Here is a 17,688-nt window from a genome sequence, read left to right on the forward strand (position 1 = left end):
CTTTCTTGCTACTTTTTTTGCATATGAAACACCCCCTCCACACCTCCTCCCCTTTAATTCTGTGTCCTTCTGTTGCTGAAGCCAGAAACCTTAATGGGACAGATAGTTAAGTGTTGGTGTGTGGTTTTGGTTTGTTTTTTTTTTTTTTTTCCTTCTTAGCCATGCTCTTTTTCACTTCTCTCTATAAGTGACTTGCAGAAGTGGTTTTTAGGGTGTGTGTGGCTTTTTTATGCAAGGAACTCCATATAGAGGTCCTGATATAAGGACATATGGGATGTTGCATTGGCAAATATTTGACCAGTGTGTTTTGAAGCTGGGATTATTTACGTTTTGAAAAGTGGTCACTGAATTTATACTGTCTGATGGTTGTGAAACTGGTCAGAATGACTCCCTTCATTTCATGCCTTTTCCCTGCTTTGAATCAGTTGCATTTCTCTAGGGATGTAACCTGTGTTCTTCACGGCTTTGTACACTGTGTGGTTGATCATTAGGTTTGTTTCACCCAGCAGTTCAGGAAAGCAAAAGTCGATGGGTCCCTTTTACCATGCCTTTCCACTTGGAGGTCTGTGGATCCCTCTAAGATAGCATCTTTAATAGTCCTTCGTTAATCCGTGAATCCTTTGCTGCAGATAAAGTCTCTGCCACTTGAGAGAAACCTCAGTGCAAGCTGGTGACAGAAGATTAGTCTCCTCCTGTGCTGCCTCTGCTTGTTGTTACAAAGCCTTGCTGGAAATGAATTACAGCAGTACATTCTGGCTCAGCTCTTTTTCCTGTAATCCACTACTGTGGGCACCTGGTCCTCAGTGGTGCACTCCCAGCCCCCCATGGCAGCTCCAGGCTCTGGCCTGTCCGGGTGAGTGGCAGTGGTGCCACAGGCAGTGCCAGACTTGTATCTTACCCCCTACCAGCACAGGGCTCAGGAGCCTCCACTCACCCCCAGCGTGTCTGGCAAGCTAGCAGATCGCTGACTGGCAGACGTCCTTTCACCTTAGTAGTATTAAAGTAAACTAGTAACTGCTCTGTTTTCTTTTCAAAGCCTTCTATGTCCAAGATCCCTTCATTCCACGCTGTACATAATTACTTTTGTCCTTGATGTCTCCTGTGCTCCTCACAGAAGGACCAAAAACTCTAGGAGGCAAGGGAATAGAAGTGAAATCAGAGGATTTTGGTTTGTGTGTTTCTTCCACTTTTTCAAAACCGAGTATTTGCTTTTTTTCAGTGTGGGACAAAGACATTCTTTTTGAGACATCTATTTAAGTCTTAACCACTGAGATTTTTTGATATGTATGGTGGCTTAAACAAGCACAGGAGCATTTCTGCACTTAGATTTTAATTTTTCTTGCTTACATTCAGTTCAATATATTTACCTTCTCTGTGCAGCTTTTAGTCCTAATGTCTCTGTCCAAATACCACATCTAGTATTCTTCCACTGTCCAAAAACTGAAGTTTTTCTGTATTCTGGCCAAATTTAAGTATGCAGATATTTTCCAGTAACTAAATCTTTAATAAATGTATGATTTTTGTATATTTTATTACTTGAGAACATCTTCCTAGAGTAACTCACAAGTGTTACAGGCATTAGTTTATTCCAGCTTTGTCAGCCTCAATAAGCGGTAGTGAGCCACTGCTCTGATTTTCATTGAATTGCAGATCATACGTTGTCTCTTAACAAGCACCCTTAAAAAATGGATCATGAAACAGCATCAAATCCATGAGCCCAATTTAAATAATCCTAGAAATTGGGTGCTACACCGAAGCTTTCTTTTAGGTGTACTAATGATTTGAAATGCAACTTTAGCAAATCCTCTAGACTGACATTAGTGTTTTCCATGGTTGTGTCTTAAGAAGTTTCAGTCATGGGTAGCGTTTTCATATCTTTATTAATGTTTATTAAACTGGATATTGGAGGTCCACCATGGTTGGATGCAATACTTGGCTATGTAACTAGGATTGTATTTATGATGCCTGTATCTTCTTTTTAATTACCTTGTGCCAACCTTTTTCTTGTGAAAGCTTTTGATTTCCCTTGCATTGGAAGAGGATGCAGTTCTATAAATATTTCTGTACTGTTGGGGTTTTTTTGGATAGTTTTGTTTCCCCTAAGCATGAAAATACCAATTTCCATGAGTTCATATTACAAAATGAATTGAAGTTTTTAGATACCTTGCCCCTGGAAAGCAGAACAGTAGTTGTTGAAAAGTTAGCTCACTGGAGTTCTGGGTCAGACTTGTTTCCTGGACATAAGTAGTGACAGCAACAGCGGAAAGGTTTCTGTGTTTGTGTTTTCCACTGTGGGCATATCATCAATCTTCCCCATGTTAGGGTGCATGTTTTGGCAACTTGCCTTTTAATCTCTTGTAAATGTGTTTTTTTCACATATTCCTGCTGCTTCTAAGAGAGTTCCAGGTTCTTTAGAAACCCAGGATTTTAACATCTTGAATGAAATAGAGAATACTAATAATATTTTCCTTATGTTTGTAGGATTTGGAGATCGTGTATTCCTATTTACATGGCATGGAAGCCTTGTCTAATCTGAGAGAGCATCAGCTAAGGTATGATGAAAACACACGTGTTAATGTGTAACAAAGCAAAGAGACAGTACATTTGAGAACTCTACACTGCTTCTGTGTAGCTTTCTGAAACTGAAAAGCTGGCTACCTTGGCATCCATTTCTGCCCTTCTTTGTCGTCCTAGCACTTTCTCCTTGTATGCACACGTGTTTATGCCTATTTGTTTCTTGTGATTTCTATTATGGATATGTTTGTTTAGTCTTTTTCTCAAACTTTCAGACTAGAAGTAAACACATTACATAAAGAGTACAAATTCTAGTCCTCAATAAAAGTGATGTGGTTCTACTTTGAAAGGTGGCCATGATCATATTCAGTTGAAGTGCTTTGTGTTAACACTACTATATGGAAAATTTTTAGCACATCAAGTTTTGCATAGCTGAAGTTGAACCAACGTTAAATTGTTTCCAAAGATCAAAGTGCACACATATGGTTATGTGGTATGTTGACGTGTGCTTCTTGGCTTCCTGTGCAGAATGAGCTTCTTGCAGAGGAATGTGTGGAACTTGCCCTCCCAGCAGAGTGAATTCCTAGAAGAGAGCTTCTGTTGACAGTACCATACATGGAAAAGGCTGGGCTTCTGGCAGATTAGGGACAGAAAGCTTTTATGGTATCCTTTAGGATACAACATTTCTTGTGTCAGTGGGATACCACAGAAACCTCTGAGATGCATTAAAACTCAGTGTATTAAGTACAGCCTCTAGTAGTGAATAACTTACATTATGGTTTGCTGATGATCTCATGCTGAATGTATTACACTTACGTAGGAAGGAGACAGAGATCGTTTTTGAGCAAAAATTAGACACCAGCACTCACCAGAGCTAATTCAATTTCCTAACTATTAGAGAAAGCCATGCAGCTTGTATTACTTGGTTGCTGTAATTTTTAACTCTTTCAATTTAAGACATTTGATTGTTGTCTATATGAGGCATTTTCTCCCCTATTACTGTCCTGATGACAGGCTAAAAGCTGTAAAACTCAAGACAGTTCTAGCAGTGAGCTTGCATGACTTTCCAAAGAATGTGCTTCCTTTACTTCCCATTCAGAAAAGAACAAAACTTGCTTGTTAAATCGATTCTATTTCCTGCAGCTCCTCCTCTTAGATGGCCAGTTGCCCAGCATTGTTTAAGGCTGGTTAGGGCATATACTGTCGATAAGCAGTAGCTTTCAAATATGACTGCTAGTAATGACTTTTATTCTGGTATATTCTCACCAGTAACCTCATGTTTGCTCTCCCCTTACCTCTCAAAGCAGAGGATCAGTGGGAGAAGGTGAGTATCCTGAAGGTAGAAGCAGAGAGCAGCTTTTTGCTGTTTGTAAAGGATTCTGGCAAGACCTGATTTTATATCAGCAAGTGCTCCCTGAGAAAGTTCTTGGGTTTTATTTTGCTGTGCCAGGAAGCCAGAAGATTTTTCATTAGCTGAAATTGATACACAATTAAAAAAAATATTTAAATGATACGATCTCTTCTTGAAGGAAAGTCCTCAAAGGTGATCAAGAGAGTAGATCCAAAATACTGGGCTGGAGGAAAGGCTGTGTTAGCAAAACTTGATTTTTAAATAGGTGTGGTGCAGTTTGGTTTTTAAAACAAATTATCAAACAGAATTAAGATTTCTATTTTCTGTTAACAGTCTATGAAAAATGAAGATACCACTGTAAGTCTGCCACTTGTGAACAGAAAAAGCATTATTTCTTAGATGGTTGAGTTTATAAGTAGAATCCTGAAACAGATGAATGCTGAGATCTTCTGTAGCAGCCTGAATTATAAGGGAAATGGCCCAAACCAACTCTTCCATGCCTTGGATCCTCTCTTTTTTTTGAGACATTCTGCCTCAGCAGGAATTATATGGGGCTTTTGTCCACTTAGGATATCATCTAAAGGAGACAGTTGTTGGTGCATTGAGGTTCTCGTGACTGATCCTGTGAAGAATGAGAATTTCTTGCCCAAATGTAAACACAGTTCCTCATTTGAATGTTCTCATGAGCCTCTTAGGCAAATCTTTGACTGACTGTATGTCAAATAGCCTTGGTGTTTGCAATTTCCTTCAGAGGCATCAAAAGTCTGAGAGAGGCAGTGGGATTTGTTTCTTTCCATCACCACGCTCCCCCTTACCATCCTGGGTAGTTTATAAGATCTCTTTCTTTTAGACAGTAAACAGAAATGACACATTAGGTTTTTTTACACCAAGTTAGCATTGCTTACATGATAAGTACTATTATAGTTGCTGTCTATTATGCCACATTTGTCACACAGAAAGAGAATGTGAAAATGCTTTAATCCTGCCCTCTAGACATAGGATTTTCCTGCATGAAATTCTATTTTGAGGCTTGTGAGGTTTCAGCATCAGAATCCCACGGTAACTTGTAAGTTGCTCCGTTACAGTAAAATGAGAACCACTGATTTACCTTGTAACATAATTTTGAAATGGGAGCTTTTCTATTGTGGTGTCTCTGATTAGTGTTAAGTATCATAGATTTCCATCCATTTCTAAAATTCAGAATTTTCCTGATAAAGCAGCTTGCTTCCTTTTATCAGATCACTTTATAAAGTGAGGTTGCTATAATTTTATAGTGGTTTTTTTTAATGGCAGCAATTACATCTGGTGTCCTAAAGTCAAATCTGATGTTGAATGGAATAATAACTTTGATGCATAGGCTTAACAGTTTTTTTTCTTAAATTAAAAATCATCTTAGCTTTAAATTGATGGTTAGTCTTTGTAAGTGGTGAAGGCAAACATGGAATGCTGACTATTGTTTAGGAAGTGAAATCTTTGTAACACTGAAAGAAATCATAATAAAAACTACTACTTCTCTTTCAGACTGATGTGTGAAACGGTTAGATATGAAAGACACGAAGCAAATGAAGTTCTGTATTAGTGAGTATTTCTACTTCCTTTCATATTATATTGAAAGTAATAATTAATTTTAAACTGTATCAAGAGCATTTATCGTCAACAACTTTGCCCAGTTCACAGCCTATAAATGTATCAGGCACTCAATTTTCATTGTCAAGCGGTGGAGAAATTTACTGGTGCCAGTGAGGGAGCTAAGAGTGACTCTTTCTTGGTGATGTGTTGTATTAGTTTTTGTAAGCAGTAAGATTATATAGAATTAGGGGATGTGGGTTGTCTTCAAATTAGAGTAAGTTGTCATAGTCTTCAGTTTTGCCAAAGTAGCAGTGATCAGCTTGTTGTGACAGGTGCCAAATGGACACATTTAATACAGCTTATAATTAGGAGGGATGTGGTCTAATGTCAACTCAAATTTATAGTGTAGATCTGAGGATCACAGTTGCTTTGTTTATGCCAGCAACTCATTGAAACAATCAGAATTTTCAGGTTTTGCCTCTAAAATTGGACTTTTAAAGGTTTTTCTGAGTTGAAAGTTTTAAGCGTATAAATAATGCAGCTTGTATGCCTTCTTTCACATGTATAATTTTTCCTATATTGACCCTGAGGAAGATGTGATTGAACAAACTTCAGTGCTAACCTTTGACCATTCAGCAAAGTTAATGTCTAATCAAACCCAGTAATCAGCTATGTATGGGAAATGCACAAGATCAAAATCTATAGGTGGATAGATTTTAATTAGACCAGTATAATCGTTATTCATTTTGCAGGCTATAATTTGCCAGTGACCATAGTGCTGGTGATCTGTCCATTTTGTAGCAGTTGTTCTACATCCACCCTATGTGCTAGAATTTTTGTTTAGAACCAGTAGAGCTCATTCTAACTGTTTAAGCTTGAATTATATGCTGGATGAATTTAAAGGTGCTGGTTATGCATATATTGAAGGCAGGCAAAAGTTACTAGGAACCGTGTGCCAGGGAAAATACAGTGCCCAAGCAGAAAATGATGGAATCTGGGTTAACTTGCAGTGCTTTCTGCAATTCTTCTGCACTGATTTCTTTTGTCACTCCTTTCATGTGACTTCATCTTCACCTTGGTTGTTTGCCTGTCATTCCTATTTACTCACTCTTTGACATTTTTTTTTCCCCATGATTTACTCAGTAGAATTAATGGGCAGTTTGGCAATTCCTATATAGAGAAACCAATGCAAAATGTGCTCTTGCTGGCATTTCTCTGACTTAATGTTTAATGAGCAAAACCTGAAAATTACCACCTGAAAATTTTATTTTTTTAAATAAAAAAATCAATGTTTTGAAGCCAGCAGTATAGTTTGTTTACTCTGAGCTTTAGCTTAATATTAGATTTTTCATAGACAGTTTAAGATTTGCTTGGTAAGAAAATATCATGTAACAAAATCTGGTTTAAGTGGCCTATTTTTAGGGTATTGAGCTTGAATGAATGTTTTTGTTTCTTTCACAAATTCACCATATGCATTGGAAAGCAAACACACACACCCACCAAAACCCCACAAAAACTTCCTCCAAAAAACCCAACCACAGAACTGTCATGGTCCAAACAGTGGACTCGTGGTGGTTCGTTAGTGTGATCTCCAAGTGCAAAACACGGGACTCATGCCAAGGGGTTTTACTTCAACAGTGAAACTTCATTGTTTGGCCGTAAGAAATAGAGAAGAGTGAGAAGAGAAAGGGGAAAAGTAAAGCAAAGACAGGAAAGGGGAAGAGGTCCTATGGCTACCAACAATGTGAAGGTCCCAAAGACATCCCTCTGGTTCCAAGGTCCAGTCCTGCTGGTCCTCCTGTTCTTGTTATTGGAAGAGACCTATCCTGTTGTCGTGAAGTGCAGAGATGAAGCTGAGAGCTCAAGCAGAAGCTCTTGGTGTTCTTGGTGCTCTGAAACTCTTGAACTTCTTGGGGCTCTCAAGCTCCTGAGCTCTAGCCTGTTGCTGGGGAGACATCCTTTTATATTTGACTTTTTATCTGCTGATGACTGAACTCCCCTTTCTCTACCCTTTGTGCCCCTCATGATGTGAGGGTTCCACTCAGGCTCAAGGAGTGACTGAAGTGTGGTCTGGGCTTAAGGAGGCGGGTCCGAGGCATGGCCTGCCTTGAAGGCAGGTAGCCTGAGGCCAGGAGGTATGTTTTGGTATTATAATGAGCAAACTTCATTTGAGTCTACTGTTTCCTTAGCAACACCAAAACATCAGTCTCTCATGATGACAGCTCCATTCTTTGGTTCTGAGACAATGCTCTCAAACGGTGGAACTGTCCATCAGAGGTGGCAGGTACAGACCATTGGTACCAGGCCAGTTTCTGCCCACAAAGTCTTGCATCTGTACCAGATTCCACTGTGTGGGAATAGCAGCTTAATCAGTAACTTATTATGGGGCAGGCAGCTGCAGACTCATGCTAAGATGTTAGCATGAGTTTTAGTCAAAAGCTCTTGAAGATAAGGGGGTCCCAATTGTTGATGATTTGCCATTGGAATGGGCTGCCCAGGAAGGTGGTGGAGTCACCATCCCTGGAGGTGTTCAAGAAAAGCCTGGATGAGGCATTTAGTGCCATGGTCTAGGTGACTGGTTAGGTCTGGGTGCTAGGTTGGACTGGATAATCTTGGAGGTCTCTTCCAACCTGGTTGATTCTGTGACAGTGATGAGACAGAGAATGTTCTTTATGCAAACAGCAACAAAACAACACAAAAATCAAACCCCAAACCCAACCAACTTAAAAAAACCCTGAAACCCACAAATAAACAATCAACAAGTCAACCAGCCAAAACCAACAAAAACCCCAAACAAATTCCAATTTTACAGTGTACATGTTTGGGAAAAAAAATAGTGTACCACTACAGGAGATGAGTAATGTGAAATCCAGGGAGCATGCAGTGGGGTCACCTTTTATTGAATATGCCACAATTTATCAGTTGAAGCTCTTATTTTGGTCATGAAGGCTAAGGTTTTAACAAGCATTAAATCTGAACTCTTAAGTTACAAGATTTTTTTTCCCTGTGATGATATGGCTCTCATAGACATCTGAAATCAGGTGCTAATCTTTGCTTTTCGGAAATACCTATTAAAATAGCTGCAGTTTTTGGAGCCATTCATTGGCCTGTGTGTGACCTGCTTGAAGTACAACTTCACTGTGTCTCAGTATGGATAAACTAAATCTTTATCCCAAAATGCTAACCTGAAAATTGACACAAATGTCTGCTTGATCAAAAATTTTTCACTCTAAAAATTTTGGTCACATCTGCACTGTCAGCTGTATTTAAAGGTAAATTTCTTTGCGTGTGTGCAGTGCTGAAAATAAATATCCATATTCAGTAGAAATACACTGGGTTAGTTTTTATTCTCCATTGTTGAAAAAAGTTGTTAATTTTCTTAATATCTCTATAGATTATCCCTTTGGTCACCAATAAAAAAGGAGCATGTTGTTTACAATTAGTGCATCTCATCTGCATTTACTGTACTATCAGCAAGTGTACATGGTAGTGACAAATTCTCAAACCCTAGGGCCATCTCACTGTTTATATGGAAACTGGGTTATTAAAAGTGGCAGTTCAGCTCGAGTTGTTCTTCATTTGCCAGCAGTCCTGCTACTCTGATTTGAAGGGAATTTAATGATAAAAAGGCTTAAAACTTGGAGAGGTTTACTTGACACGCATACTTGATTTCTATTTTTTTTATCTGCTACATCAATTAAAATCTATTTAAATATTCTGTTAAAAAAAACAACCAACAAACAAATGAATGAACAAAAACCCAACCAAACATAAAACCCAAGAACCTTACAAACTCAAACATTTAGCTTGGTCTCTCTTTTTTTCATATCTGCATAGTAGTAACTATTGATATTTCCAGCAATAAGTTTTTAATTAGCATTTTCTTTAGAAATGTGGTGGTTTGGGTGTTCTCCGCCGCCCCCCCCCACTTTAGAAATCACCCAGGCTAGACTCAGCTGGCTCTGGAAATTGAATGAAGCTTGTATTTACAGCTGGCACAATATACAAGCAGATATGTACAGTATATACAGTTATAGACAGAGATAGACAAGGTAAAAAGGTAATACAGAAACACAACTCCCCTCCCAGAAACCTGAGTCTCCAGGAGGGGCTCTCAAGCACCCCTTCACCTTCCTCCTACCCCTCTCAACCTTACCCCAGTCCCAAGAAGAATGGAGGTTTGGCCAGGGGGTTAGGAAGCAAAGTGGATTAGTCCAAAATGGAGGGTGAGATTAGAGAGTAAGAAGCAGCTCAGCCAGCAGCCCAAGTGAGGGTGGTGCCAAGTGTCTTATCTATGTTTTGACTTATGTTTTTATACATCTCAGCAGGCCTATGAGTGAAGTAGACATCACCATTGTTTTCTTTCCACAGCCTGTAATCTGGTTCTTCTCACCAAAACATTCCAGCCTGCTTCAAACTAGCATATATCTCTTGATATATGAATAAAAGTTTTCAAATCTAATTGTAAATGTTTGCATTGATGGCAGGGAGAAATCTTTGGCAGTAGCTGTTCTACATATAAGCAAATTAATATATTAATATTTTTCTAACGAAGAAGCACCTCTTTTTTCCCCTGAGTCACACAGGGACTCTATGTGTTTTTCAGCCCTGCTGGTATAATATTTCTATCTGTATGGTGTTTGGTTTACTCTTTGTAAGGAAGTCCTTGTATATTTTTGAGTTTCCCTTATTTTCATTTCTAATAATATTGCATCAGCAGAAAATAGTTGACGTTTCGACAACCTGCTGTCCGAAGTCATTAAATTATAAAACCTCTTGTTTCTGAATTGCTATGATAGCACAGCATGTTTTCATGATCATATTCTCTTCAGTTTCTGAGCAACTGAACCAGGAACTGACTTAGCTGCTGCCCATAATATTAAAAAAAAACAACAACACATATATATATACATATACACACATAAAGGAAACCCCAACACAGGTTATTGTATTGTAAGGTGTGTTAAGTGTGTTCTAGTATTTTTGAGAACCTTCCAATAAGTCTGATAGGATAGGTGTTCCCACCTTCTACATGTCTCTACTGAGATTTCAAAATGTGTATTTTGAGATTTAAGCTCTTATTGGTAACGAATTCCTTAGTCTGTAGCCTTTCAGCGGTGTGCTACTTGTTCTGATTGCATTGCCTCTTACAAAAAGACAAGTGTTTAAAGAGGGCTAGTTATCTCTTGGACATCTTGAGCTGAGTTTTAGTGTTTATGTCTATGGCTGGAAAAAGCTCTTGTCTAGGTTCCTGTGCTTCTATGTCATTTATGTTGTGCAACGTTCAGTGCTTTAATGAAAGACAGTGTTTTCAGACGACTGTGTTGTGGAAAAAAGCATACACACTGGAGTTGGGAGAGAAAAATGTTACTTGTAAACCCAGGTTATTACAACAGAGAATGACTACAGCTAACATGAGAATTAGCTGTATCTTCAGTTCCTAAATTACTGACTATGGCAGGCAGGGCATATAATACTTCTATTTGTGCAATAATGTTTGTCTTACTTTTTTCCTCATTCATGACCTGTCATGCAACGTGGAATGAAAACCATCCACTTGTATTAAGGTTGTAGTGCTTATGTAGGGGAGGAGGGGATAGAGATGGAGAGAGAAAACAGGGTGAGAAGCAGAGAGGGCTGTAAAAAGAATGAAGATATGTAATTTCAACAGGTCTCTTTCGCTATTTCCATGTTTTGATCTAAACTATGAGGTCTAGTTGTAACAATATCATCATCCAGTCTTAGCCAGGTTGTCTGGGTTACATCAGCACAGCAGGGCACAAAGATCCAAGCACACTTGCTTTGAGCTAGCCATGCAGCAGCTTGGCCTAGCTGTCAAAGCCTGAAAAGAATGAAATCTGGAAAAGAAAATAAAAGAGACCTGACTTTTTGGTTGCTACACAGTTTTCTTAGTGTCTTTCATGAGGGTCAATGGAATGTCTGAAAAACAAGGAGAGTGTTCTCTTTACGTAGCCCTGGGAGAAGTAGTGTTAGAGTGCTGCCTGGAGGTACTGGGAAGATGCACTTGGGGCAGTGACTGCAGGGAGCTTGAAGAGCTTCTTCAGGAGGATGCTTGTCATAGGTACTATCATCTGTCCCAGCACACGTGCCTTAGATGTGTATAGTTGTAAAGCATCTGGGTGCATGTTAAGGAGGGATTTGCATCTGGGTTAGAAGTTAACTGTAATGAGAGTGATATTTATATATGAAATAGAAAGAAAACTTCTCCAGAGTTATTTCCAGTTAATACACACAGGTTCTGTTATGTGGTTGGTAAACCTACTTTTTGCAGAGTGTATGTATACAGTCAGATTATACTGAGATGGTTTTAGGAAAAGCTTTGGAAAATTTAAACAACTGGAGAGTCTTGCAGCACAAACTGCCGCTTAAACCTTAAACTTTAACAAACTTCAGAGAAGAGAGTTAGTGTACTCACTGGTCAGAGTCTCAATATTTGTAATCCAAAAGTATATGTAGACTCATAAACGAGGAAAAATATAGTCCCAGCCTCACGCTGATGATGCGGGAGGAGGGGGGTGTGTGTGTGTGTTTGCTGCTTGAGTAGCTCCAATTGAGCCTGTTGTCTGAGAAGACCCAGGGACGCGAGGCAAATGCTGCGTGGCTCTCCGGAGGTCATGGCAGTGGTCAGCCACCTGGGCGAAGCGGGATCCGCGTTTGCGGGCTGGAGCGCTCCCGTCCGCTGCGCTGCACACCAAAGGAGTCGGCCCTCGGGCTGGCGCGGCGGGCCGGCGGGTCTTGGTGTCGCTTGTCGCACCTCGTTGCTAGGTCGTTGACTAGACTCAGCCAGAGTTAAACGGACTCGGGCTGGGTTAAGCTCAAGTGGGCAGCTGTATCCCAGTGCGTGGCAAGCCATTCCAGACCCTTGGCTCAGTGCGGAAGACAGGCAGGGTCAGGGCTTCCTTTGATGGGGGAGGCAAGCCCCCAGCTAAGCGCAGTGCAAACAGGTAGCGGACAAAACAAAGGCAGCAGCAGCAGCAGCAAACAAGCAAGTTGGCTAGTGTTTTAAGCATTTTGATGAGTATCTGTGGCCAATAGCAACGGATAAAAACATCCCTAGAAACAATCCTAGGTTACTTCACCCAAAAAGGAAGATGCCTTGCATCTGACCTATGCTTACCAAAGACAAAGCAGGGTGCAAAACAGGGTCAAATATGATGTCTCTGTGGTAGACTGAGAGGCACCAAGGCTTTTGTCTGGTTTCCTGCTATTTCTACCCGGCAAGAAGTGGGGGGCAAGATGGGTATTCAGGTGGGTGTTTAGGACATGTCTTGGAAATGTATCTTAGGTGTAATTCGGGCCTTTCACCACAGTGTGTCTTAGCTAAATGACTATGCCACAAGTTTATTTGCAGCTGAAGGTCTATGTAATTAATGTACAGTAGTTCTGTACAAGGATAGGTGATAAATAGATCTGTATAGGTTTGCATCTTATATAACTGAAGACCCAAAAGGCTACAGAAAAAATACTGCTGGAGGAGTGCATGAGCATTGAGCCATTTCCACTAGCGATATTCCAAGTTACCAGGAAAATATATTCTCTTATGCTCTTTGATGTTCCGCTGTTAACCAGAATTTCTGGGTCTTGGGTGGGATACATCTGTTTGTAGAGACCTGCATCACATTTTTGTCCTTGTTCGTGGAATATTCTTGATTTCTGCCTTGGTATTAGAGCAATATGAAATGCTTTGGAAATTATTTAAGCTGCTTTGAATACACAGTAAACTCACAGTATGTCTGTTCAAAGCATTTGTTCTGGGTCAGTGTATAATTTTTCAGGCGACCTCTGCAGGCAGTACCTATATTCATTCTTCTTGTGTATGCACGGGTTTCTGTGAAAGTCATGCAGTGCTAGATTTAATAATGCAAAGAACTGCTGCAGCAGGGCTTGTCTTCGATTTCTCTCCCTCCCCCCTCCAAAGGTGTTTTGCTCCTTCTGGTAGTCAGCCAGTTGCCAAAATACTGTTGGGATACTGCCAAACCTGCACTGCAGTAAATCAGGAACCTGAGTTCATCTGTTGTGTAGTGGATACATTCTCTGTGGGGAATTTCTTAGGCAGTGTGTATCATTAAAACAAATTCAAGGACTTGGCAGTCAGATCTGTGTACGAAAATGCTGAATCAAGCCTTCTTAATAGTGTCAGCGGTCAATGTTACAGTCTGTTGGCTTTATGTGTCCGGTACCAGATCTCTGTTATTGTTTGACTTGATTGAGACTTCTTTTAATGAAGACTAAGGGGCTTTTGAAAGGATTTTAATTTTCACCACCTTTACTGTAAACGTTTAGCTGAAAACGATCATGTTTTTGTTGTAATTTTGGGAATAAAAGCTTGGCTTTTGGAGAAATAGTAAAGGTATAAGATTTAATAGCAGAGTTGTCTGTCTTGGTTAACCTCAAAGTATTTTGAATGCAAGATTATTTTGTGATTTCTGTCATTGTTTTCCTGATTCAGGAAACGAGACTTTTTTATTGTTCTGAACTTCCCTTCTGACATCAAGGGCTGATTCACTTCAAAAAAATGATAGCAGGAGTTCAAGGACAATAGGTCAATTAGCTTGCCTATGTATAGTTGCATAATGTATTTATTGATTGCCTGTTTAATCAGCTTAGGCTGGCACACATTACTGACACTCTGCAATAATCTCTGATTTGACTGAATTTTCTGTTTTATTTTACCAGTTTTGTTTCAGAAGTGGAAAAGAATAAAAATAAATACTCTAAAGGAAAAAAAACCCAAACTTGACATCTGATAATTTGTTTTCATGAATACCAAGGATTTTTTTTCCTGTGGTTTGTTCTTCGTTTCCCACTTTTGCTACCAAGAGACCAGTTTTCATCTTGTGCCCATTAGTAAAAATGATCACAGACCTCAGCTGAAACTTGCACATAAAGATGCCTGTTTAGTGAAAATTGGAGGTTCTGAATTCTGAGCTATCGGTTTTATTACTGGCTGTATCTTAACTTTTTGTTATTTAGACTGAAGATTAGGAGTAAGAATAAATGTGACTTTGTGTAAATTAAAAAATCATCTCATTTGAATTTTTGTTATTTATTTTTTGCAAGTACCCAGTTGGTTTTATTTCTGTTTGGGATATACCCCTTAATGTTATCAAGAGCACCTAAAATGCTCTTGGAGATATCAGGTAACTGCTTAACTATTTTGTTTAGAAGGGTTGCAGTCAGTGCTGATTATGCAGGTAAACAGTTTTCTGATGGAGTGTTGCAACAGTACAGTCCTAGTGGGCAGGACCTTCAGACCATGAGATCTGCCTGAGAGAATTGTTAAACTTGGAAATAATTTACATCCTAAGGCATTTCAGGACTAATATCTAATTCTGACAAGGATTATTCAGTTAAACCTATTTTCCAGCGTACAGAGAATAACCAAAAGGAGCAAAGAGAAACGGACACATTGATTTGCTTATACAATATCCTATTGTGCACAAGCTTGCAGAGTAACGTTTTTATTTCTTCTTGTGTAGTGCACAAATACCTGAAAGGGATCCCAGTTGTGACATGTCAAATTTTCATTGTTTCTCTTCCTCGCAAGTGGAGACTGGGGACATGAACAGTTTCTGTTCTGAATCACTTTGTATTTGCTTCCTTTATTCAGCTCTCAGCAACAATGAGTATGATTTCATGAAAATGTAACCTGTTAGGTACATCTTTCTTTGTAACTTTATTACAAATGTTACAGTTGGTAGCAATGAGACATCTTTCACAACTAAGAACTTGGTGATTGCATGATCTTTCTGTGAAGCACCTTGGAGAATATCTCTGAACTAAAGTGATTCTGGATGCTGATATTTGACTTGAGGGTCCTTCCAGCATCTGGACTTGCTGGACCATCTAGTTCACTGTTGGAAGGAGGATGACACCTCTATTGTTTAGATCTCGGGATAGACACCACTTCTGTAAAGGGAATATTAAGCAGCAGTTATATGGAAGCCATTTCCATGCTTGTTTCCATTAAGATCCCCATATTGTTGAGCTTTTTTTTCAGCTGATGTCTTAAAGGAGTTGTTTGCGAAACAAGTGACCAAGCAGCAAGGGCTTGTTTAGCTTTCAAGTCCAGGTGCTGAATTTTGCACCAAAGTGATGACTTATTTGACAGAATTAAAGCATGTTTGACAGCAGTCATCACAGACACTTGCAAATTCTTGCCATTGTATGTACTTATGTTCATTATCTCAGCTGAACCAAATGCACATAGATAAGTATGTGCCGAATGTGATTAATTGTTCCAGAGGGGTATTTTAAACTCCAAGTACTTTGGAGGTCTCAAAACAGACATATGCTAGAAAATAAGATTTAAGTCTGAGTCTACTCTTTAACCTTATCAGTTGTGGCAGCCTGCTGACATCCTCATAGTCTATTGTGTAATTATGTAACTGAAATTTCCAGAGTTGGTAACAGCTATGAAGTTACTTTGCAGAGATCTGTGTTAAGCTTTTTGGTGTAATTTTCAAAGCTGAGAAGTATACTGCCTGGCTGTAGCTTGTAGTTCTGCAAAAGGACCACATCAAGGAAGCTGGGCAGGGAAATACAATAGAAAGGTGTAGCAATCTGGGCTCTGGATTTCTGTTTCTAGCTTCCTGAATTCCCATCAATAAAGCTTTCTTGCATTGTGGGTAGATTCCCCAGGAAATCCCTTGCTCTCAAAAGTGCTATGATGCAAGAGTAGCTTTAAATAAAGTAGCTTTATTTAATTTTTGTACTAGCTTAAGTGCAGATTATAAGTAAGGACTGCAGGTTGGTGATTGTTTTGGTATTGGCTTTTGGTTTTGCATCACTGTGAGTTTGCTTCTAAAAGAGCACCTATGTTATCTGTAGGTAGCTCTGTTACAGTAGTTATAAGAGAGCATTAAATCCTGGTACCTGAATCCTTTTGTTGTTTTCACAGAATACAAATCCTGGTCTCTCATAAAGATCTCTTGCTCTTAAAATGGCTTTTCTCTGCACTGTAGTCAAGTGCTTTGAGTACATGTAGACATAGAGGTATTAGTCTAGTCTTAGATTAAGTTACAGTTGTAGTGAAACTACTAGATGTAGTCCCGTTGGTTCTGTAGAGGATGGATGGAAGTCTGTGTCGCCAAGGTTTCACTGGAACTTTTTTCTGGCTTAAATGTGGTTAGGACAGACTTACTGAACCTACTGATTTTGTTTTCCTAACTATCCCTTGATGTGTGACTTCTGGGTTGACTTAGTTCTGATTCTCTGCAGGAGAAATTGTTTGTCATCATACTTTCTTGGTAAGAAATCTTGCTTTAACTTGGGAGCATCGTGAATGCAACTTGAGCAATCCTGAGTTTCATCCAGATAGCTATGCAGAAGAGTAGCATGAGCTGGGGAAAAAACCCCAACTGTGATCAAACAAACAAAAAACCAAAGAATGAAACCAAACAGCCAAGAAGCCCACCCCACCAGCCTTACATACACAACATGAAACAACATCCTCCGTCACTAAAGGCCAATAAGCAATTTATTGCTTTCAAGGGTCTGTGAATGCCTGCTTGAAAATGTGCCTGTTCCAGTATCTCCTGCTTTGGGGTATTTCTACTCCTACTGTGCTTACAGCTTTGCAAGACTGTAGGGAGCATGGGAAGAGGAACTCCAGACTAGGTAGAAGTGCTGTTTGCCTGGGCTTTGCTTTCAGCCTGCTGTGGATCATTCACTACCTTTCCAGCTTCTTTTGTCTGTCAGCTGCTGCTTTAGTGGTGGTGGTAATTATGGACAGCAGTGGCACCCTTACAAAACTAGTCATAGGAAGGTCTTACCTGAAGAAAATGTCTTTCATTTCTATGTCAGTTTTGTCTCCTCAACTGTCTTTATGCCAAAACCACCAGTCTCCTGCTAAGGGTGCTTTGAGGGGGAGGTCATCAACATCTATATTGCTTTAGACAATTCTGCATGAAGTTCTTACATGGAGTTATTACTCTTCTGCAAACCTACTCAAGCATGTATTCTGTCCACAAATGAACCCCTTCAAGCATAATTTACTTCAAAGATAACTGAAATTCCTTACAAATAGGTGATTTGACTCTTAAAAGAGGTAAATAAAAAAATGTATATTAGTAGACTTGCAAAAGTTAAAATTTTTAGATGATATATTCTGATTTTTTGCTTCAATTATTTTATCCTTGGAATTGATGGTCTGTGAAAATACAAGATTACTTATCTGGCTTCAGGCTTTATAAAACACAATGTTGTTTTCTGTTAGACTACACTTTTGTACT

The 17,688-nt window shown here is 39.4% G+C and overlaps 1 protein-coding gene across 8 annotated transcripts in view; it reads left to right on the plus strand.

Annotated features, from left to right (window-relative positions):
- RAPGEF2 (Rap guanine nucleotide exchange factor 2) overlaps positions 1-17,688 on the plus strand; it is a 195,349-nt gene that overhangs the window by 67,688 nt on the left and 109,973 nt on the right. For all 8 annotated transcript variants that reach the window (XM_064148732.1, XM_064148730.1, XM_064148736.1 and 5 more), the window contains 2 exons: positions 2,482-2,552; positions 5,387-5,443. In XM_064148732.1, coding sequence (XP_064004802.1) covers positions 2,482-2,552; positions 5,387-5,443 — 128 coding nt within the window. The remainder of the gene's footprint in view (positions 1-2,481; positions 2,553-5,386; positions 5,444-17,688) is intronic.

The sequence above is a fragment of the Pogoniulus pusillus genome, chromosome 9 (genome assembly GCF_015220805.1).
Source record: "Pogoniulus pusillus isolate bPogPus1 chromosome 9, bPogPus1.pri, whole genome shotgun sequence".
NCBI lineage: Eukaryota > Metazoa > Chordata > Aves > Piciformes > Lybiidae > Pogoniulus > Pogoniulus pusillus.